Source organism: Girardinichthys multiradiatus, chromosome 8 (assembly GCF_021462225.1).
Source record: "Girardinichthys multiradiatus isolate DD_20200921_A chromosome 8, DD_fGirMul_XY1, whole genome shotgun sequence".
NCBI lineage: Eukaryota > Metazoa > Chordata > Actinopteri > Cyprinodontiformes > Goodeidae > Girardinichthys > Girardinichthys multiradiatus.
Window position 1 is genome coordinate 41,029,898 of NC_061801.1, and position 21,867 is coordinate 41,051,764.

General features: G+C 41.9%; 1 protein-coding gene across 3 annotated transcripts; it reads right to left on the reverse strand.

Annotated features, from left to right (window-relative positions):
• Positions 1-3,895: 3,895 nt before the first annotated feature.
• Positions 3,896-21,665, reverse strand: crata (carnitine O-acetyltransferase a). Of its 3 annotated transcripts, none has more exons than XM_047373205.1 (14): positions 21,281-21,662; positions 19,140-19,430; positions 18,493-18,611; positions 17,083-17,136; positions 16,755-16,920; positions 15,671-15,845; positions 15,079-15,257; positions 14,741-14,841; positions 14,372-14,491; positions 14,177-14,299; positions 6,092-6,227; positions 5,824-5,886; positions 5,189-5,326; positions 3,896-5,115 (listed from the first exon to the last, which is right to left on the reverse strand). In XM_047373205.1, the coding sequence occupies exons 1-14, from the start codon at positions 21,305-21,307 to the stop codon at positions 4,900-4,902; spliced, it is 1,908 nt and encodes a 635-aa protein (XP_047229161.1). In that variant the 5' UTR covers positions 21,308-21,662; the 3' UTR covers positions 3,896-4,899. The 3 variants fall into 3 exon arrangements, with proteins under 3 accessions (XP_047229161.1, XP_047229162.1, XP_047229163.1); XM_047373206.1 differs by lacking the exon at positions 21,281-21,662 and adding an exon at positions 20,782-20,991; XM_047373207.1 differs by lacking the exon at positions 14,177-14,299 and having other exon boundaries at positions 21,281-21,665.
• Between the last annotated feature and the right edge of the window lie 202 nt (positions 21,666-21,867).

Consider the following 21,867-nt stretch of genomic DNA (forward strand, 5'->3'; position numbering starts at 1 on the left):
TTGATTGTGAAATCCATGAGGACCTCAGTGCAGGAAACAGAGCAGCTGCATTCCAGTAACTGTTAGTCAGAGTGGCCAGATCAGACATGCAATCAGAGCGCCCGGTTGCTTGGAAATTACTTCAGAAGAAAAAACAACAGCAGCAGGTTTAATGGGGGCTGCAGCTGAAACAAAACCACAAGCAGAAAGTTTTATTCCATGGAAAGCACACTGTGGCATAATCAGGGCAAACAGAGGCTGGGAATCAAAGCATATTGTAAATTTGTATATTCTGTAATGCAAAAACAGAACAAAAGAGCAAAGTGTACCGGAGGCACATTCCTTGTTTGTATGTACGAACTTGGCAATAAAGCTGATTCTGAGTCTGATTCTGATAAAGCGTTTAATGAATTCTGCAGTTCAGGATCAGTTCATCCAGCATGTTTTTCTAAAAACAGAAAACCAGAAGAAGAAGCTGAGGTCAGAAAAGTACATTTCCTCCTACACACTGATGATGGCTCAGGAAAACTGAGAAAACTGAAGATAAGCAGAACCTTTAAGAACATTTCCACATTCTGTCCTATTTTTCTTTTCAGTTTACAGCAAACAATTAAAGTTCTTTGAAATTCAATTCAATTCCGTTTTATTTATATAGCGCCAATTCACAACGCATGTTGTCACAACAGTCAGGTTCATACATTCCTATTAATCCTAATCATTGAATAGTTCAGACGGATTCAGTTATTTATTCAAATTGGATAAAACGTTTTTCTATCTAATGAAACCCAGCAGATTGCATCCAGTCAGTGACTTGCAGCATTCACTCCTCCTGGATGAGCATGTAGAGACAGTGGACAGTCACTGGTGTTGACTTTCAATTCAATTCAAAGATACTTTATTGATCCCTGAGGGGAAATTAGAAGTCCAGTACAACCCATCCAAACATACATCATGACACAAGACAATGGGGAGACGGGTCACCGAGGCTTTGCTGCCCACTCACAGGCGCTGCCCTTGCTAGATGAGAAAAGAGGCCACATTAGGTAAGTAGAGGGAAAAAATAATATTTCACACTTTATCCTTAGCAGGATACAGTTTGAGATTGTAAAAAACCTCAACACAAAGAAGCAACAAGTTTACAAAACAACATCATGCCGGGAACGGTGAAGGTGGTGTGAGGGGTGCATATGTTTATCTTGAGGATGTGTGTGTGTGCAAGTGTGTGTGTGGAAGTAAGTCCATGAAGCACTGTCACAGAGGCCATTGTCCTTGATGGTTCGTTGGAATGTACATCAACCGGCCACAAAGTTCTGAGCAGGTCCACAGATGTCCTCAGGGAAGGGAGGGGGCAGAGGGAGCAGAGCGTCATGGTTACATAACTTCCAGGAGAAGTTGAAGATAACCAGCCATCAAGGCCGTGCAGGGGAGCCAGATTCAGAAAAACAATAATTATTTGGGTTAGGCTGACTCTTAATTTTCCATCAGCCTTGAGAGTCTCACTGGTGCTTCTCAAAAACGAATCCAAACAGCCAAATTATTTGCAGCAATCCCTCATACTGAGCATACATGTAGCGACAGCGGAGAGGAAAAACTCCCTTTTAACAGGAAGAAACCTCCAGCAGAACCAGAACCAGGCTCAGTGTGAGCGGCCATCTGCCACGACCGACTGGAGGTTTGAGAGAACAGAGCAGAGACACAAAGAGAACAAAGAAGCACTGATCCAGGAGTACTTTCTATGGGAAGGAAAGGTAAATGTTAATGGATGTAGCTCCTTTAGTCGTTTCATCTAGAAAGAAAGAACAGATAAACTCTGAGCCAGTTTTCAAGGTTAGAGTCTGAAAGAGAGAACATAGAGTTAGTTACAGTAGAAGCTCAGTCAGTAGCCATGTCTAGGAGAGAGAAAGGGTTAAACACTGAAAGACAGGGCCATGTGGATCATCGGTAGAGGGTGAGCATTAAGTTGTTGCCAGCAGAAGCTTGGATGATGCTTCTCTCCAGAAAGGTGTCACAGGTAGACACAGAGTCAGGCCAGGTGTAGCTTCTAGGAAGAGAAAAGAGAGAACAAAGTTAAAAGCTGAAATAACAGCAAATAATGCAGAATTGGAGAGTAGTATGAGAATGTAGTGAAGAGGGTGAAAGTGTTCATTATGTCCACCAGCAGCCTAAGCCTATAGCAGCATAACTACACAGATAGTTCAGGATAAACTAAGCCACTCTAACTATAAGCTTTATCAAAAAGGAGAGTTTTAAGCCTAGCCTTAAAAGTAGACAGTTTGTCCATCTAGAGCCCACTGATGGTCATTGTTATACTAAAAACCACAAGGATTGGAAAAGAGAGGGGGTCACATTTATGCATCATATCAGTGCAGGAAGTTAGTTTGATATTATTCAAAGTTTATTTAATGACTCTCGACTAGGGCTGAGCTGGAAAATTTTACATGGGAATTAACACGAGTTACAAGCCCAGAAATGAAAATGTTGAAGGTTGGTATTTAGGAGTGACTTTAAATATAATTGGGGAAACATATTTTCAGCATAACTGTAAATAAAACATTTAATTTTGTGCAAGTGCACTGGAGTATCTGTGCTATCCCTCCTTTACGGAAAGAGATGATTTCTGGAACCCTGGACTGTTTGAGTCCAGAGCACCAGGTTGTTGATGGATGGTATTAATGTCACAAATGTTGCCTTGCAGCAACAAGGTCCTAGGTTCGATTCCCAGCCGGGGGTCTTTCTGCATGGAGTTAGCATGTTCTCCCTATGCATACATGGGTTCTCACCGGGTACTCCGACTTCCTCCCATAGTCCAAAAACCCGACTGTTAGGTTTACTAGTCTCTCTAAATTGTGAATGAGTGAGTGCTTGGTTGATTGTCCTGTATGTCTCTGTGTTGCCCTGTGATGGACTGGTGACCTGTCCAGGGTGGACCCCACCTCTCACCTGTAGACTGCTGAAGGCTTCAGCTTCCCCATGACCCACTATGGAAGAAACAGTATAGAAGATTAATGAATGAATGTTATTCTCAGATGGCCAATATAATTTACAGCAACATTATATATGTACACTGCACACTGTTTGGAGATGAAAAAGTTAAAAGTTAAACGGTTGGTTCATCAGCATTGGTGTGAAGATTAACGCCAAGTCTCCTGCTGATCTTTCACAGTAGCATTATGTTAAAATGAAAAAGTTTAGGACCTAAAATTGGGCCTTGCGAGACTCCATATCCAACTTGTAGATGCAGAGAAACAAGGGCTTACCAAACGCCCATGTCTGTCAGATATGATTTCAAACGTGAAGAACACAACACCGTAACGTGAGTCTTTTCAGTAAAATGTTGTGGTCAACTGCATCAAAGGCTGTATAATTATACTCGTACCGATGGTTTGTTCAGATCCAGGTTACACTTTTAAACATATTAATGGTGAGAAAATAGCTGAATTGATTAAAATAAAATATTTAGCTTAAAATGGTCAATTAGAACTTTAATTATAAGGCATGGAGTAACTGAGGTTACTTTAAAGCAGTGGGAAAAATCTCTACTGGAAGAAAATAATGCTGAGCAAAACCTTTGTAGAAAAAGGCTAGAGAAATGAAAAAATATGAAGCTAAACAAGCTGTTTGTTTTAACTTTGATATTGGATTTGAAGAATCCAAGGCAGTAAAATATCCCTTCTGGAGCTGGGTGGCATGAAACCATCTGCAGTGAGCAGCAAACTCTTTAAACATTTACAACTGGTGAACATAATGGTGGATATTATGGGAACCAGTTTAATTTTAAAGCTTTTAAAAACTGAGAACAGAGTTTGTATTGTCTTTATCTTCAGGATCTTCGTAGAAAAATGAGACACAGATGATATTATTCTGCTCGGTAGTTTCCATGTTTTCTTAAAAAAATGAAACAATAAATGCAACAAACTAGTAGAAATAATGCATCTGTTTATTTTTAGCAGAAAGGGTCAATCTATGAAATGATTTTCAGACCAGACAATCTTCATGTTCAAAATTTCTCGTTAAAATAATAATTGCATTAAATCTGCTGCATGAACAGACAGGCCAACCAATAATTTACTTCTTGATGCAGTTGTGCTACAACCTGTCATTAAGAAGAAAACATGGTGGTTGTAAACCAGGAAACATTTTCTAAAAAGAAAGAAAGAGAAACCTTCATGATTAACGGCAGATCTGAGCTCTGACTGGCGTGAAGCAAACTGTCTGAAGGCACCAGGAGAATCCAACTAAAACACAGCAGTGGCTGGTCGGATCAGGTTAAAGATCATCAGGACGCAGTCAGAACACTGATCACATCAGGAACAATCTGTGCTTTTCTCCTGAAGGCCTCCTAACAGAACTCCAAATTAGTCCATCGCTTCATAGAAACAGTATTCCCCGATGTCCGTGTCCATCTTCCCTGCTCCAGTGCAGAAGAGCTTCCAGAACAGTTTGAGGAACATAAACAGATTGAATCGTCTGTTTCAGATTCTCCAGAACCCTGTTCAAACCAGCCACTGGTGGATGTTAAATGAAAGGATGATTTCAAACAGAAAATATCAGAAGGTTCAAAAATGTTTATGGACCAACGGTCCTGAAGGCCAACAGTCTTTTACTTCGAAAATGATCAACTTTATCTGATTGTTTTTGCAACATTTAAATCTTTTTATCCAAACAATTATTAAAAAACAGGTTGAATAATTCATTGTGTTTGTTGAATTTGAATCGTTTCCAGCGGATGGTTCTGTTGTGCTTCAGAGTTAAAATTTGAGAATCATATTCATGCGATTGTTAATATCAAACAGAACCTCCCAGCCAGGGTTACTGGATCTTAAAGTGCACAGTGGTGAACAATAAGATGATTAGAGAGCTAAATACTCCGAGTCCTCCTGCAGGACCTGGAAATGTCTCGTCTCAAAGCCTTGAGGGATTTCACAGTTTGGATCTGGGAGTTTGCTCCAATAGCCTCCTCAGATCCAGCAGAGCTTCCTCCACGGCGCCAGCCAGATCTCCTGTGTCTGTTTCCTTGCAGCTGTTGAAGGACGACACGGCGAAGTTGATGTGATCCTCCATGGGGTTGTAGCAGAAGCCGTAACCGTCGGGCACCACCGGACCGAAACACATGACGCAGTCGGTCTTTGACGGGACCTTGGGAGGAAAGCAGAGAGCAGTCAGGCTCTGCCAGAGTTCACAACTCTCAGCAGTCTGAGTCCAGCAGTACCTGGCTGGTGGACAGATGGTAGTGTAGAGCTTTAGCGTAGGCTGGATCCCTGAAGATGGCGGGGACAGAAAGTTTCTCCTCCGCAGCCTGCAGCTTCAGACCCAGCAGGTGTCTGTCGATGGCCTGCCCGCTGATTGCCTGGATAAAAAACAGAAATCATCACGTCAGGTCATGTTGAGGCTGAACTGGGAGGAACTGGACTTGTTCAATTCTGACTGGTGAACAGTTCAAGGTTCAGACGTTCAGATCGAAGCCAGTAATTAGTGAAAATGTGACATATTTGTGAGACATGGTGAAAACGATGTTTAATCTATGATCTGAGGCACGATGAGGCAGAGTTTCTGCTGTGATGTTTAAACTCTTCCCTCAGATTTATGAAGCTGCAGATATGGAGATGATCAGAATCTATTATTAAATAAAAACTCTATTTCCCAGTCTGCCTTGTGGTTTTATCTGATCATTAGATTTAAAACTGCGTCTGAATTGATAAATTAAAGACTTTTTCCCAAATAAAAACATATTTAGTGACAACAATAAATGATATGAAAAAGCATCTATGGAAGTTAACCCCATTAAAGCTACAGGCAGAAAACACATCAGTTTCCATGCAGAGAGAAAATGTCTGTGAAACTCACCATGTTGGTGTAGGATCTGTGGGCCTTCACAGCTTTCTCCATCAAATCTAGTTTCTCCAGGTTCTGTCCAGAACAGGAAGCAGATGTTTAAAAGCTTCACTTCAGTTTATTCACATAAATACATGATTAAACCATAAAGATTTTTGGTTTTATCTGTTATTAGGAACGGCCTGACCAGCTGAGCTACAATCACAACCAGATGGATCAAACCAATAAAACGAGGGAGTTTGGATCAGACGGCCCGCTTAGTGACGGCCCGGCTGCAGACCTGTTTGCTGGAATCATCGAAGCTCTTAACGAAGGAAGCCGAGGCGTTCGAAGCGGATCGGATCGTATCCGTCCGACCCAGTCTGAACATCCGCAGGGAGGCGCTTTCATACGTGGCACAGCAGCGCCGGTACTTCCTGCAAACAAGGAAAAGAAAACTGTGAGGAACCTGTAGAACCTGAACAGCACAGAGGTCCAGTTGGATCAGCTGAATTCTGGCAATGCTAAAACAATGTAGAGGTAAATACTTTAAGACTCTGTCTAATCGCAGCAGATGTTTTTCTCCAATGAACCAACATCAGACCTTCAGTCAGATGATGCAGATATCTGAGGAGACTTTCTAAAGGTAGGAGGTGTTTGTCCAACTAAAACATCTCAAACTGATCTGTTATCACCTAAACCTCAGGATCGCTGGTTTGATATAAGACCAGAACTTTCATTTTGGGTTTTTCTTATACTATCTACACATGTTTGAACCTATCTAAGGCTCAATAAAGGCCTGTTCTGTAATTTGGTTTAGACTTTAAGGTGGAACCAACTGAACAGAGTCATGCGGTTTAAGTTTTACAAAAGTAACATTTAAATTCTGGGAAAACAACCTTTAAAGTCCAGATTTTACCCAGTAAGTTCTAGAAAATGACCATGTCAGTTTTAAGAAAGGCAATATGTAAGTGAACAAAAAAGGTTTCAAGACTGTAGCCCTCATGTACCAGAAACTATACCTTAAGAACAGAGAAAGTATCCTGTAATCAGAGAAAAAGAACCCTGTAAGTAACTTGTGAATTTTAAGTCACATTTAAATCACCAGTCACCAGATTTTCAAAAGTATTCTGTAAATTCCCAAAAAGTACCTTTAAAGTTCACATTGTAGCCTTTATGTTATGGAAGTATTCTATCATTTCTGGTAAAGTACCCCTAAGCAGCAGTGAAAGTACTCCAGGATAGTAGAAAGCAACCTTTAAGTTTCAAGAGCCTAACCTTTAAGTTCTGGAAAGTACTCCAAGGTCAGAGGCCTGTAGAAGTAATTTGTGGAAAACTATCCTGTAAGTACCAGAATTGTACCACAGGCTGCTTCGGTCCTGAAGCGGAACTAAGACCCAGCCACTTTCATGCCTGTAGGAATTAGACTTTTAAATGACCTGCAGTGATTTGATGGAGATGGTGTCATGCATGTTTGTTTCATGGTTCTGCCAGCTGTGGAACCAACCACCCCTGGGGAATAATGAAGCTTCTTGAACATGAACCTAGGTTTTAGAAAGGTACCCTGTAGGCTTCTGTGGTTCTCCTGTAACAGAGGTGTCCAAGTCCAGTTCTGGAGAGCTACCATCAGGGTTCCTACACTTTTCTCACAGTAAAATTCAAGCACTTAAACATTTTCAAGGTAAATTTTCAAACTTTTCCAGCACGAAACGTCGGAGCAGTCTGTATCTCTGTGCTCCTTTTCTACTTTAAGCTTTATAACCCCGGCACACGGCTATGTGAAGGAATGCATCAATCTAAAATACTGGGCAACGGATTAAACTTCTCCAGGTTATAGTATTAATATGAAATGGATGTATACAGTGCCTTGTGAAAGTACTCGGCTCCCTTGAACGTTTCAACTTTTTGCCACATTTCAAGCTTCAAACATAAAGATATAAAATTCAACTTTTTTTGTGAAGAATCAACAAGTGGGACACAATCGTGAAGTGGAATGAAATTTATTGGATGTGTCAAACGTTTTTAACAAATAAAAAACTGAAAAGTGGGGCGTGTAATATTATTCAGCACCTTTACTTTCAGTGCAGCAAACTCTCTCCAGAAGTTCAGTGAGGATCTCTGAATGATCCAATGTTGTCCCAAATGACTGATGATGATAAATAGAATCCACCTGTGTGTAATCAAGTCTCCGTATAAATGCACCTGCTCTGTGATAGTCTCAGGGTTCTGTTCAAAGCGCAGAGAGCATCATGAAGACCAAGGAACACAACAGGCAGGTCCAAGATACTGTTGTGGAGAAGTTTAAAGCCGGATTTGGATACAAAAAGATTTCCCAAGCTTTAAACATCCCAAGGAGCACTGAGCAAGCAATCATATTGAAATGGAAGGAGTATCAGACCACTACAAATCTACCAGGACCCGGCCGTCCCTCTAAACTTTCATCTCGAACAAGGAGAAGACTGATCAGAGATGCAGCCAAGAGGCCCATGATCACTCTGGATGAACTGCAGAGATCTACAGCTGAGGTGTGAGAGTCTGTCCATAGGACAACAATCAGTCGTACACTGCACAAATCTGGCCTTTATGGAAGAGTGGCAAGAAGAAAACCATTTCTCAAAGATATCCATAAAAAGTCTCGTTTAAAGTTTACCACAAGCCACCTGGGAGACACACCAAACATGTGGAAGAAGGTGCTCTGGTCAGATGAAACCAAAATCCAACTGTTTGGCCACAATGCAAAACGATATGTTTGGTGTAAAAGCAACACAGCTCATCACCCTGAACACACCATCCCCACTGTCAAACATGGTGGTGGCAGCATCATGGTTTGGGCCTGCTTTTCATCAGCAGGGACAGAGAAGATGGTCAAAATTGATGGGAAGATGGATGGGGCCAAATACAGAACCATTCTGGAAGAAAACCTGTTGGAGTCTGCAAGAGACCTGAGACTGGGACGGAGATTTATCTTCCAACAAGACAATGATCCAAAACATAAAGCCTAATCTACAATGGAATGGTTCACAGATAAATGTATCCAGGTGTTGGAATGGCCAAGTCAAAGTCCAGACCTGAATCCAATCGAGAATCTGTGGAAAGAGCTGAAGACTGATGTTCATGAACGCTCTCCATCCAACCTCACTGAGCTCCAGCTGTTTTGCAAGGAAGAATGGGCAAGAATTTCAGTCTCTTGATGTGAAAACTGATAGAAACAAACCCCAAGAGACTTGCAGCTGTAATTGCAGCAAAGGGTGGAGCTACAAAGTATTAATGCAAGGGGGCTGAATAATATTACACGCCCCACTTTTCAGTTTTTTATTTGTTAAACAAGTTTGACACATCCAATAAATTTCTTTCCACTTCATGATTGTGTCCCACTTGTTGTTGATTCTTCACAAAAAATTTGAATTTTATATCTTTATGTTTGAAGCCTGAAATGTGGCAAGAGGTTGAAAAGTTAAAGGGGGCCGAATACGTTCGCAAGGGACTGTACAGGAGCCTAAAGACATCAGAGGCTCAGAACGCATGACAGAAAATTGAAGAGCCACAGCTGCTTTTTGTGTAATAAACCATTAGCTAACCACCTTTACTGGCATTTTCAATAAAATATTTTGTTGTTGCACATTTTAAAGTACAGTAAATAACATAAAACCCCAGCTCAATCCATCCCTTAAACAATCAATTTGCAATTTACTTGCAAAGTTGTAAACTAGCTTAAATTTAAGTTTGTGTTTGGGGTCATTGTCCTGTTGAAATATAAATGATGGTCCAACTAAACGTAAACCAGATGGAATAGCATGCCGCTGCAAGATGCTGTGGTAGCCATGCTGGTTCAGTATGCCTTCAATTTTAAATAAATCCCCAACAGTGTCACCAGCAAAGCACCCCCACACCATCACACCTCCTCCTCCATGCTTCACGGTGGGAACCAGGCATGTAGAGTCCATCCGTTCACCTCTTCTGTGCCGCATAAAGACACGGTGGTTGGAACCAAAGATCTCAAACTTGGACTCATCAGACCAAAGCACAGATTTCCACTGGTCTAATGTCCATTCCTTGTGTTCTTTAGCCCAAACAAGTCTCTTCTTGTTGCCTGTCCTCAGCAGTGGTTTCCTAGCAGCTATTTTACCATAAAGGCCTGATTCACACAGTCTCCTCTTAACAGTTGTTCTAGAGATGTGTCTGCTGCTAGAACTCTGTGTGGCATTGACCTGTTCTCTAATCTGAGCTGATGTTAACCTGCGATTTCTGAGACTAGTGACTCGGATGAACTTATCGTCCGCAGCAGAGGTGACTCTTGGTCTTCCTTTCCTGGGGCGGTCCTCATGTGAGCCAGTTTCTTTGTAGCGCTTGATGGTTTTTGCGACTGCACTTGGGGACACTTTTAAAGTTTTCCCAATTGTTCGGACTGACTGACCTTCATTTCTTAAAGTAATGATGGCCACTCGTTTTTCTTTACTTAGCTGCTTTTTTCTTGCCATAATACAAATTCTAACAGTCAATTCAGTAGGACTATCAGCTGTGTACTGTATCCACCTCCTACACAACACAACTGATGGTCCCAACCCCATTTATAAGGCTTGAAATCCCACTTATTAAACCTGACAGGGCACACCTGTGAAGTGAAAACCATTTCAGGTGACTACCTCTTGAAGCTCATCAACAGAATACCAAGAGTGTTTGGAGCAGTAATCAAAGCAAAAGGTGGCTACTTTGAAGAATCTAGAATATAAGACGTATTTTCAGTTGTTTCACACTTTTTTGTTCAGTATATAATTCCACATGTGTTAATTCATAGTTTTGATGCCTTCAGTGTGAAGCTACAATATTCATATTCATGAAAATAAAGAAAACGTTTTGAATGAAAAGGTGTGTCCAAACGTCTGGTCTGTACTGTATGATCAGAGATATAACTTTCTAAAAAAACTTTCAGAATAAACATCACATGAGTAATATCATTAAAAACAGAAAAGAAACAAAGCAAACAGCTGTTTTTACTGAAGCATCTAATGTCAGTACTGATGAGAACAAGCACTGGAATATGTGCAGTGATGGTTTATTTTCATTGGGTTTTCTTCCACATTTGAAGAAATGTGCCATCATTCCCTCTTTTGACCAAACCATGTGTGAACTTTGCATAATGTGGAAAGAAGTGTTTGGGAAGACATGGTTTATCGGTCGGGCCCATCCAAACACCATCAGTGCATTTCGCTCTTGCAGAAGCCCACAGGCGCCTCTCCCCCACAGAAGCAAAGCTCTGCAGCGCTTTCAGGTCATACAGGTGGTGGGGGAGGAGGGGTATCCTTGTGTGTGCAAAGCAGTGAAAAGAGGAGCAGAAGAAGCTGCTAGTCTCGCTGTTAAATCCGCTCGGCTGTTTCCCTGTGAAACAACATCTGTCGAAGGTGTGTGTGCTGCGCATTAACACACAGAGATGGCTTTTGGTAAAAGAATTGCTCCGAGCAGGTTAGAAACCTGAACATGGTTCAAAATGGGTTTTCCATCGGTTTTAAGAAACTTTCTGTGTTTCCACAATGCCCTGAAATCATGGACTATACCAAATCCGTACCTCGAGTCTGTGTAAATGTTTACAGTTTGATTTTCAGCTAATTTGCAAGCTTCAGTCAGGGCCACAAGCTCAGCAGCCTGGGCAGAAAATGTTTTGGCAGTGAGCCTGAAACAAGTGTTTCATGGGAAGAACACACTGCAAAACCCACCTGATTCCTACCAGTGTCAGGGCTTCGAGAAGCTGAACCATCAACAAATAAAATCATCTCTGGATTCTCCAGAGGTATCTCAGAAAGGTCAGGCCGGGGTGTGCAAACTTCCTCCAACATTGAAACACAGTGATGAGGCTCCCCATCTTCTGGCGTTAGGAGAAGTGTTGCTGGATTGAGCACAACACCTTTTAACAGTTATATTTGGCATATCCAGAAGAATTGATGTTTAGCGAGCAGCAGAAAGGTGTGATGTTTTTTGTTCAAGCAGAATAAGAGTGTGGAACCAAAACAGTGAGGTCTGCATATCGACAATGTCTCTAGAAGCCAACACAGCTTTTTCTGCAGCTGCCAGAGCACAAAGGCAGTTAGGGAGTCCCATAGCCACGGGATCCAAATTTGCAGAAAAATAAGCAACAGGTTGCAGATTATCTCCATGATCTTGGAGGAGAACTGATGTCATGCATCCATGCTTTTCATCAACAGCCTGAAAAAAGGTTTGTTAGGATTCAGTAATCCTAAAGTAGGAGCCTTCTGCAAAGCCAGCTTAAGTTGTATGAAAGCTGCTTCTGCTTCAGGTGTCCAAACAATTTTGTCCTGAGATTGAAGACCTTTACCATGCATGAGAGCACCCAACGGGGCTTCCATACAGGAATAATTAGGAATAACATTCCTGCAATATGAAGTCATGCCCAAAAATGACATCAACTGTTTTTTGTAACAGGTTTTGGAATGTTTTGCACTGCATTCACACGCTTTGAGGAAAGAGTTTTACCTTCAGCAGAAATAACATGACCTAAAAAGGTTACTTGTAGCTGGACAAGCTGAAGTTTAGAAAGAGAGGCCTTGTGCTCCTCTGAATGCAAATGTTTCAACAGTGTTACAGTGTCCTTCTCACATTGCTCCTTAGTAGGACAGAAAAGCAGAAGATCATCAACATACTGCAATAAAGCAGAGCCTGAGGTCAACTCCAATGACTCAAAACTAGCTTTCAATGCAGCATTATATATATTCGGACTTTCACAATAATCTTGACACAGACGAGTGAAAGTGTACGGTTTTCCTTCAAACTCAAAAGCAAACCAAAATTGGCTCTGCTTATCAACAGGTACACTAAAAAACACATTTGAAAGATCAACAACAGAAAAAAACTTTGCATTTGGAGGAACTTGTGACATAATAATGTGCTGGTTTGGAAAGGTAGGAGCTCTGGCTTCTACTGGAGCATTTACAACTCGTAAATCTTGCTCCATTCAACAGGTTCTGCTTTACTCCTGATCTTTTTAACAGGAAAAAGAGGAGTTCTTACAGGAGAACTTTCACAAGGAACAATAATTCCTTCTTTCAGAAGTGATTCAAAAACAGGTTTGATTCCTGCAATGGCTTCTGGTTTGAGTGGTCATTGTTTCACACACGGTCTGTAGTTTGATTTTCGAGTCACAACAACAGGTTCATAACCTTTTATGAGTCCCACACCATATTTACTTTTTGCCCACAGGCCAGGAGGCACCTGGACCAACAATGGACGTGAAGTGATGTCAATTTCAACAAATGAGCCATTTTGGGAAAACAGTTCATTTTCTGGGATCAACTGAACAGTTCTTTGGCAGCGCAGTGTGCTAAGAAAAGGTCTTTTAAATGCAGAAAGTCTCTTAGAAAACATAAAATTAGAATTTGTTGGTACCACAGTCCAATCAGGTACTTTTTCACACTGCAACATAAAATAGTTCACATCTGTCCACTTTTGTGTTACAGATTTTGCCAAAGCGATGTGTGGGACAGTGTCTCTTGTTTTGAAAAGCTGCAGCTCGTGTGAGTTCAGACAAACAGGAACCACGGCTGTATTAGCATTCCAATACAACATAGACGTGGTTAGTTTTTCACAAGAAATGCAAAACCAAGCTTCCTCATATTCTTTGTCAGAACCCAACAACATATGAGCAATACAGTTTAAATCAACAGCTTGCATAAAATCACAGGAGGGGTTAACAACTGATCTAACATCCTTCAGCAACTGTTGTGAACACAATGAATTTTGGACTTTCCACTCATAGTTTAATGCTTGTGGACTGAACTGTACTGCAGTGAACACTATGTCAGCCTGAGTAGAAACCCTTTACCCCCTCTGAGGCGGACATTAGAATGATCCCTAGCTTGCACATCAAATCTCTACCCATCAAATTTACAGGACACAATGATGATAAAAGGAAACAATGTTTGAAAGTAAACCCATCAGGTGTTACACATGCGATGGGCTTAATAACATGTGCCCTGATGCTGACAGAGAAAAAACATGGTTTCTGCTGAGTTTTGGGTGTGTTAAAAATTCCTCTGCCTTAACAACAGAAGAAGTTGCTTCTGAGTCTACCATAAATGATATTTTCTTTTCTGAGACTATAAGATCAAACACTGGGAAAGCTTTATATGCCTCTGAGGTAAAATGAGCATAAGTTGGTTAAATTGTAATATCAGTTCATCACCTGTAGGTTCCTCTGAAAGTAGCCTATAGGTTCATGGGAATATGGACAGTCTGATGGAACGCTATTAAAACTACATCTTAAATAAAGGCAGTGAAGTCTCAGGAGAAAAGATGTTTCTGGTTCTTCTCTGCTGTCTTCATGCAGCAGAATAAAGAGGATTATTGTGACAGCTAACAGATCTAATCCTGCTCTCACCTGTAGTAGGCCAGCTGCAGGGCAATCTGTATAAAAGCATCTGGACTCATCTTGTGAGCTTTTGGGACATTTTTGCCAAAGTGTCCAAACACCTTCACCCTCATGTCCAGGTCCTGCGCCAGTCTGTGGAGGGACACAGGTTGAGTCCGTATGGCTGTGGATCAGATTTAAAGCAGGTAAACAAGCTGCTCTCACGTGTTCATGCTGAGTTTGGCCTCCTCGATGTCCTGCTTTATCTCAGGCGTGATGTTGAAGAGCAGCCTTCGAGGGACAGGTAGAGACCCTGCAGGAGACTCGGCTGTCTCAGCTTTCCTCCTGTTTCCAAGAAAACAGAAGAAAAACACACAAAACTAAGATGATAAGATTTACTTTAAATATTTGCGCCTAATTCTTCACACATTCTGCTAGAATTTCCCTCTAACGGCTTAAATTCTGATCCAAGTTGGATGTAGTCATTTCAGAGCTTCATCTCAGTCAGCTTTTATGTTTGTTGCATTCAGTCAGCAGCTGCCTCTGTCTGTCTGGGTGGGTTCTGGTTTTAATGCGGGTCAGGGGATCACTGACGTGTACTCCACCACGTGGTCGATCAGCGCCACGATGGGCGGGCCCTCGGCGGGAGCGTGCTCGTAGTTCGCACCACATGTTCCATCTTCTCCAACGATAAACTGAAGGAAAGACCAGAAATAAAATAAGTTTGCTTCAGATCCCAAACAGAGAAGAAAAATCAACTGTTCAGGGCAAAATTTAGTCCACTTTTAGACACTTCACTGCTCAGTTTTCTTTCTTTGTTTAATATTCCAGATGAGCTGCAGTGATTCAGGGTGAAGAGACGGTTCTCTGTGATTTCAGCCTTTTAATAAACGCCTAAGCCTGATTTGGACCGTGTGGTGTCGTACGGCTACCTGCAGCGTCTTGTCGAACCAGCGGTTTCCGCTGTAGCTCTGGCCGCCTCCTCCATGCAGCATCTGGACGGCTGCACAGCTGCGGTAAAGCTCACCAGCTGCTTCAGGCGTGGCTCCATCCAGACACAACGTGAAGATGCTCCTCTGGATCGCTGAGACCGACTCTTTGTTCGTCTTATCTGGACACATGAGGCCATGGAGGTACTTCAGATTTAAAGACTTTATGGTAATTGTTTGCATGTTTTAGAAGAAAGAAACCTCCTGGTCACATTTGTTCAGTAACTGAGGTCTGAATTCTTCAGCTGCTATGAAGACAGACTTCACTAAAATGTTTGGACACAGTTTAGCTTCAGTTATGCCTTTTAAACATCTGAGTCCTCATAAATCTCTATTTGTCTATATTATGACTGACCTCTAGTGGTAGGTGCTGTGCATTACAATATATTGTGGAAATTAACCTTTTCTGTGCCTTTCTAATCAAAGTGTGATTGGACGGCTGCAGAGGAGCTTCTTTCAAATATCTGAGTAGACAATAATCCAGGGTTTAGAGTCCATGCTGTGTCATGGATGTTGCTCCTCTCTGTGAACCCACCTTTAATGAGATTGAGGTAGGATTTTCCCCAGACGTCTCGGTGCTGGGTGGTGAGGATACCGACAGGTTCAGTGTTGGTCTCCTGTGAGGCTCTGCAGATTTTCTCCAGCTGAACACAGAGCTGATCTGCTGTCAGTGGAGTCCCATCCCTGTTGTACACATCCAACTGGAAGAACTGGGAGGAACACAGACAGGTTGCAAACACCAGTCAGGTTGTTCATCATGTAGGAGAATCTTGTATGGTGCTTATTGTTTCCAAACAGAAATCAGAGAACTTCTGACACTCTGATCCTCATTTACTCTGATGCCCCAAAATAAAATACAGTGGAACCAACTACCATTAAACGCCCCTTAATTAGTGACCAGACTGTTCTGTTTCCTGCCTCAGAGGTTTGTTGGACAACATTAGTGAACAAACAGCATCATGAAGACCAAGGAACATAGCAGACAGGTCAAAGGTAAAGCTGGCCTCACATTGTTTGTCCCCCTTAGCAAACCAAGATAAAAATCACAAGGTGCTCCAACGTAAAACAACACAAGATGCAAAGATAAAATATGTCTAATGATATTAAAACTTTGGCAACACAATGAGGTTCAGACATCATAAAAAGCTGACTGTTCTCAGCATAGCAGTGAGACAATACAAAACCGACCTTATAAGGAGATATGAGGGGCACAAAAATAGGTCCAAGAACAGAACCCTGTGGAACTCCATGCCTCTAATCCAGAGCTGCAACAAATAGGAAACCAGTCCTGAAACTAGAAGCAGTTTGGTGAAAAGAGCCCAGAATGGCAGCAGAGGTCCTACATTTCACCTCTTGTAACAAAGGTTACAGAGGAGGTACCAGTTTATGCCAGTAGATGGCAGTGTTGAACCAATTAGAGGGAGTTTATCTAAATGTTTAGATAAATAAAAACTAGAATTATTCAGACTTTATTAACGTATTTTCTATTCTATTGTATACATGTCTGTACCAGAAACTAGATCTATCAAAGCCCAGAAAGAAATGACACCCAGTGTCAGCAGGTTTCCAGTAGCCGTGTGTTTTCCAGTAGCCGTGTGTTTTCCAGCAGCGTTCCTCACCTGGAAGTTGTGAACCACTGTGATATGTCTGGGGGGCTGTGAGCTCTTGGCGTGGTTTACCACAGAGTCTCTCTTCAAACCGGGGATCCTGCAGGATGACAGCACCTCATAGTACTGGTTCATACACAGGGGCTTCTCTCCCAGGTACTCCACCGGAAGAGTTTCACTGGAAAACAAATAGGTTCTGTCTTTAAACGGTTGGTTTACGACAGGAAACAGGATGGAGATGCTGAGATGGAGGCAGGAAAAGTTCCAGGAGGTGTGAATCCCAAACAAATCAGTAGCAAATGTAACTTCACAGTTTAACCTTCAGGGCTGCAGCACTTACTTGTCGATCATCGTCTTAAAGTCTAAAACACCTGCGATCAGTTTGGAAGCAAACCTACAGACAGAGAGAACTGGGTTATTCACAAAGTCCGAGTTATAGTTATATTTGGTTCTGAAAGCTTGGCAATAAAAATTACAGGTCCGCTCACAGTTTGAGTCTTTATTTCCATTTAAACATCAAGCAAAATTGAAGCTTTAAAGGGTGTTTTGGAGTCTGAGAAATATGGCAGAAGATTAGGAGATGACTGGGAACACAGGCTGAGACCATTTATAACAACAGGAAATGTCAGCAGAACCTGCAGGGACCGGTTCTCTGAGTGGATCAAATCATTCAAAGGCAGGTTTTATAAGAGGCTAATTTAACCATTTCTGATGTCAGGATCACCATAAACTTCCTGCTTGTGTTTCCTTTGGTGAATAATTAGGATGTTTTAGTTTCCTTAAAGATCACAGCATGATGCTGCCACCACCATGTTTCACTGTAGGGATGGTGTGTTCATGGTGATCTGTAGTGTGTGTTCGGATCTCCTCTGATCAGAGTATCTTCTTCCATGTGTTGCTGTGTCTCCTGCATGACATAGCAGACTGGACTTCTTGTCTTCCTCCAACAATGTCTATCTTCTTGCCACTGTTCCATAAAGGATGGATTTGTGGAGAGAAGGAAAAATAGCTCTCCGTGGAAAAAGATTCTGTCACATGACCCGCGGATCTCTGCAGTTCCTCCAGAGTTACCATGGACCTCTTGGTTGCTCCTTTGATTGACGCTCTCCTTGTCCAGCCTGTCAGTTTAGGTGGACGTCCATGTCTTGGTAGGTCTGTAGCTGGTCCATCTTCTCTCCATGTTCAGATGATGGATTGAACAGAACTCTGTGAGATGTTTCAAGCTTGGGTATTGTTTTAGAAACTAACCTTGGTTTCTCCAGAACTTTCTCACTGACCCGTCTGCGGTGTACCTTGGTCTTCATGATGCGGACTGTTCTCTAAAGAATCTCTGAGGCCTGAAAAAACATCTGCAGCTAGACTCAGATTAAATGGCACACAACTGGACTCTCTTGAAAAGAACTGGCTGCACTGGATGTTATTTAGGGGTATGAGAGTAAAGTGGGCTGAATATAAAAAACTCGCCACCATGAATCATTTTCCTTCCACGTCACATCTGAGAACTGCTTGGTGTTCATCTGGAACATGAAATCTATACATAAAGCGCATTAAATTTCCGGGGGTTGGAACGTGATGAAATAGAAAAGGTTCAAGGGGTGTTAATACTTTTGACTCATAAACCAGTATGATTCCAGAACCAAACCATCACACTGATGAGTCTGATGAAACTGCAGGGACTGGCAGAACCACAGATGTGATCAACAGAGTATCTGAGAGCAAGAAGCATGTTTGCATCCATGTGTTCGGTCACCTGATTTGGCCATCTTTATCTCTGAAGTCCATCCTGGGCAACACCAGTCCTGGACTGGAATGGACCACCACAGGCATCCGATAGTCAAGGTAAGCGACCTGAACCCACCACTGGGACAGCTACAAAGAGATGAGGAGGAAGTTTAGAAGGGTCCAAGTACGTCTGGATCACAGCAAGCAAAGTTCTTACACATGTAGAAATTCAAGCACTTTCAAGGTCACTTTCCAGGATGGGTTCTGTCATTTCAACACAAACCGACAAATATCACCTGCAGGGTCTAAAGTTCAGGTGAAAATAAAGCAGCAAGGCAGGAACTTATTTGATTTGTAAGTGAATCTATTATTTGTTGGAGTTTAATGAATTGTGATGAAAATGTGCGTTTAAAACTGGTTGGAACTGAACCTGTTAATTAAACGTCTCTTCTATCAGTGAAACTCTTTAAAACGAGAAGCTGTTGGCAGGTCAGGATGTCAACACAAAACTAATTCAGTAACAGTTTCAAGGACCTTTAAAACCGTGACAAAAACCACATTAGTGTTCAAGGATTTCAAGCACCTGTAAGGACCCTGAGCAAGGAAAACGGAACGGATCTGAGCAGATTTAAAGACACTGATCCAGACAGACATGTTACCGGCTTCGGGTCGTACCCAGTTCTCCGTTTCACCTGCTCTCTTCTCCAGGCCTCTCTGCAGCTGCTCTCCAACTCCTCCAGCCTCCTGGAACTCCTGAATGACCCGCCTGGTGTGCGTCAGCTCGTCTGCCTCCAAGATGGGCTCCAGGGCTGTGATGTAACGCTCACAGGTCTGCTGCAGGGGGGGCACAGGCAGACCTGGCAGCCCTCTCTGATGGGTCAGGTATCTGCCAGCGACCCGGGTTGCTGAAACGGGCTTCACCAAGTGACGGGGCCTCCCGAGGGCACATGTTTTCACCATTCCCGCCTTGCCAGAGAGGAAACAAGACGTTCTGGCTCAAGGATTGGTGGTGCAATACAAAAATAATACCTGACACTGAGATCAGAGCTACCTGATGTGGTTGATGCTTTAAGATTAGATAAATCTGGAAATTATGATTCAGTTTTCCCAACTGCAGGTTTAAGGAAGCATTTGGCCTGAATTTTCTCTGCACTTTATGTGCAACGTTCCAAGATTAACCTTCAGGAAAACTTTAGGAGTCGTTCCCTGAAAGCTCCTGGCAACTTCTTCATGTCAATGCCAGGAAACCTTTTGAGAACCTTCACTGAAGACTAAGCATGATGTGACCTTTAGTGAACCTTTTCCTAGGGTGCAAAAGGTGAATCACAATTATCCTACAGGAAAAATTCATAGAAGGTTCCCTGAAGGTTAAAGAATAAAGCTTAAGCTATGAACATGTTAACATTTCTACTGTTACTATTGGTATCATGTGTTCAAATAAACATTCATTCATTTATAAAAGTACTTAGCTGAGAACATTCAACCTTTAAACGATGTTTCCTGAATCTTATAGCCTGTGGAGTCTTTCACCGAGCGTTCCCAAAAGGTTCCCTGATTGCCAGTATAAGCAAGTAAACATTCAGGGAACTCCTTGAAAATTCACAGGAAGTTATAAAATGTTCAACATTTGTTTTAAGAAACTTTCAATTAACTTTCAGACAAATTTCAGACATTCATTGAAACATTTCTGAATGTTAAATATGTATCACCTAAATAAATCAACCTTCAGACAATATTCCCTGAATTTGAGGTAACCTTCTGGGAATGTTCCCTGATCATTTCCCAAAGGTCATGTAGCTGAATAAAACTTTAAAACAAATTCAGTAAAATTTCTATAAATGTTGAATGAATGTGCAACAAAGAACATTTATGAGACGTAACCTAAATGTTGACCATAAAACATTCCCTAACGATTCCCACTGTGACCTCTAAGTAACCTTTCAGTAACTATGAAAGCAGCTGAATGTTCTACAGATGTTTAAATGGTAAATGGACTGAACTTATATAGAGCTTTTCCAGTCATACAGACCGCTCAAAGCGCTTTACACTAGAGCCACATTCACCCAATCACACATTCATACACCAATACGCAGATTGGTAGGCAACTTGAGGTTAAGTGCCTTGCTCAGGGGCACATCGACATATGGCAGGAGGAAGCTGGAATTGAACCCATAACCTTCTGATTGCAAGACGACTACTCTTCCTACTGAGCCACAGTCGCCTTAGTGAAGGTTATTCACATTAATTCAAAAATACTTTATTAATGCCGAAGGGAAATAAAAATATGAAAGCCTGAGCTGAAGAAGGGAACATTTACCTGAAGGTTCCTGTTTGATGAAGACTGCAGAGGAATTAGATTTAAAATAATCCAACAGGAACTACATCAAAGTTCCTGTTCTTAAAACCAGACAAATATTTGAAATGATTATGTTATAAATGCTGCTGTTCTTAATAGTGACGCGTTTTGGACTTTACCAACACCAGCCAGATAAAACATAAAGTTCTGGAGGTGTTCTAGCTATTTATTCCCAGCTAACCCAGTTTAACTGACCTTTCACCCAGTTGGGCTGGTAGCATGAGTTAATCATTAGCCACCTGAGCTAACTAGCTCCGTTTGCTTTAAAGGAAGCTAAGCTAACAGCTAGAAAACTGTTTCATTCAGAAAACATTAAAAACCAAACTGTCACATAAAGCTGCTAAAATCAACCAGAACTACTGAAGAAATGTCACAGACGCGGTTCATGTGGGTTAGCCGCAGATTTTTAAGCAGATGTCAACGTTTCTCTGCTAAATTAGTTTGTTCTGGTTTTACTCACCACAGTTCTGCTGCAAAAAGCCAACATTCTGACTTAGAAACGCCCACAAACCGTGATCTGAATCCGGGGAGGATCAGCTCCTCAGCTCGGTGTTTTATCTCTGATGAACCTTCAGAGCAACTGTGAGACATCTGCTGAGCCAAAGGCAGATGAATGCTCCTCAGCTGTCATCATATCATCATAGGAGCTGGACGGGACCGAGCGCAGATCCTTCTCGTTGCTTTTGTTGTTTTTACTTATCTGAAAGATCATAAAAAATATGTTTGGATTTCTGTCTGTGGATGGACAATGCCAGATTTAATTAGTCATTTTAGTAAATGAAAATAGTTTTTTCATATATATGTAAATATATCCTGGGTTTGATTCCCGGCCAGGGATCTTTCTGCATGGAGTTTGCATGTTCTTCCCGTGCATGCGTGGGTTCTCACCGGGTACTCCAGCTTCCTCCCACAGTCCAAAGACATGCCTGTTAGGTTAATTGGTAACTCTAAATTGACCTTAGGTGTATGAATGAGTGTGTGCATGGTTGTTTGTGTGTTGTCCTGTGATGGACTAGCAACCTGTCCAGGGTGTACCCCGCCTCTTGC

What these genes read in the sequence shown, in the direction of transcription:
- crata (XM_047373205.1), bottom strand. Translation starts at nt 21,307, where the DNA reads ATGTTGGCTTTTTGCAGCAGAACTGTG. An exon ending in CTACCTCAATCTCATTAAAG is followed by an intron (nt 15,258 to 15,670) that starts GTGGGTTCACAG and finishes TCATGTGTCCAG; the next exon opens with ATAAGACGAACAAAGAGTCG. An exon ending in ACAGATCCTACACCAACATG is followed by an intron (nt 5,327 to 5,823) that starts GTGAGTTTCACA and finishes TTTTTTATCCAG; the next exon opens with GCAATCAGCGGGCAGGCCAT.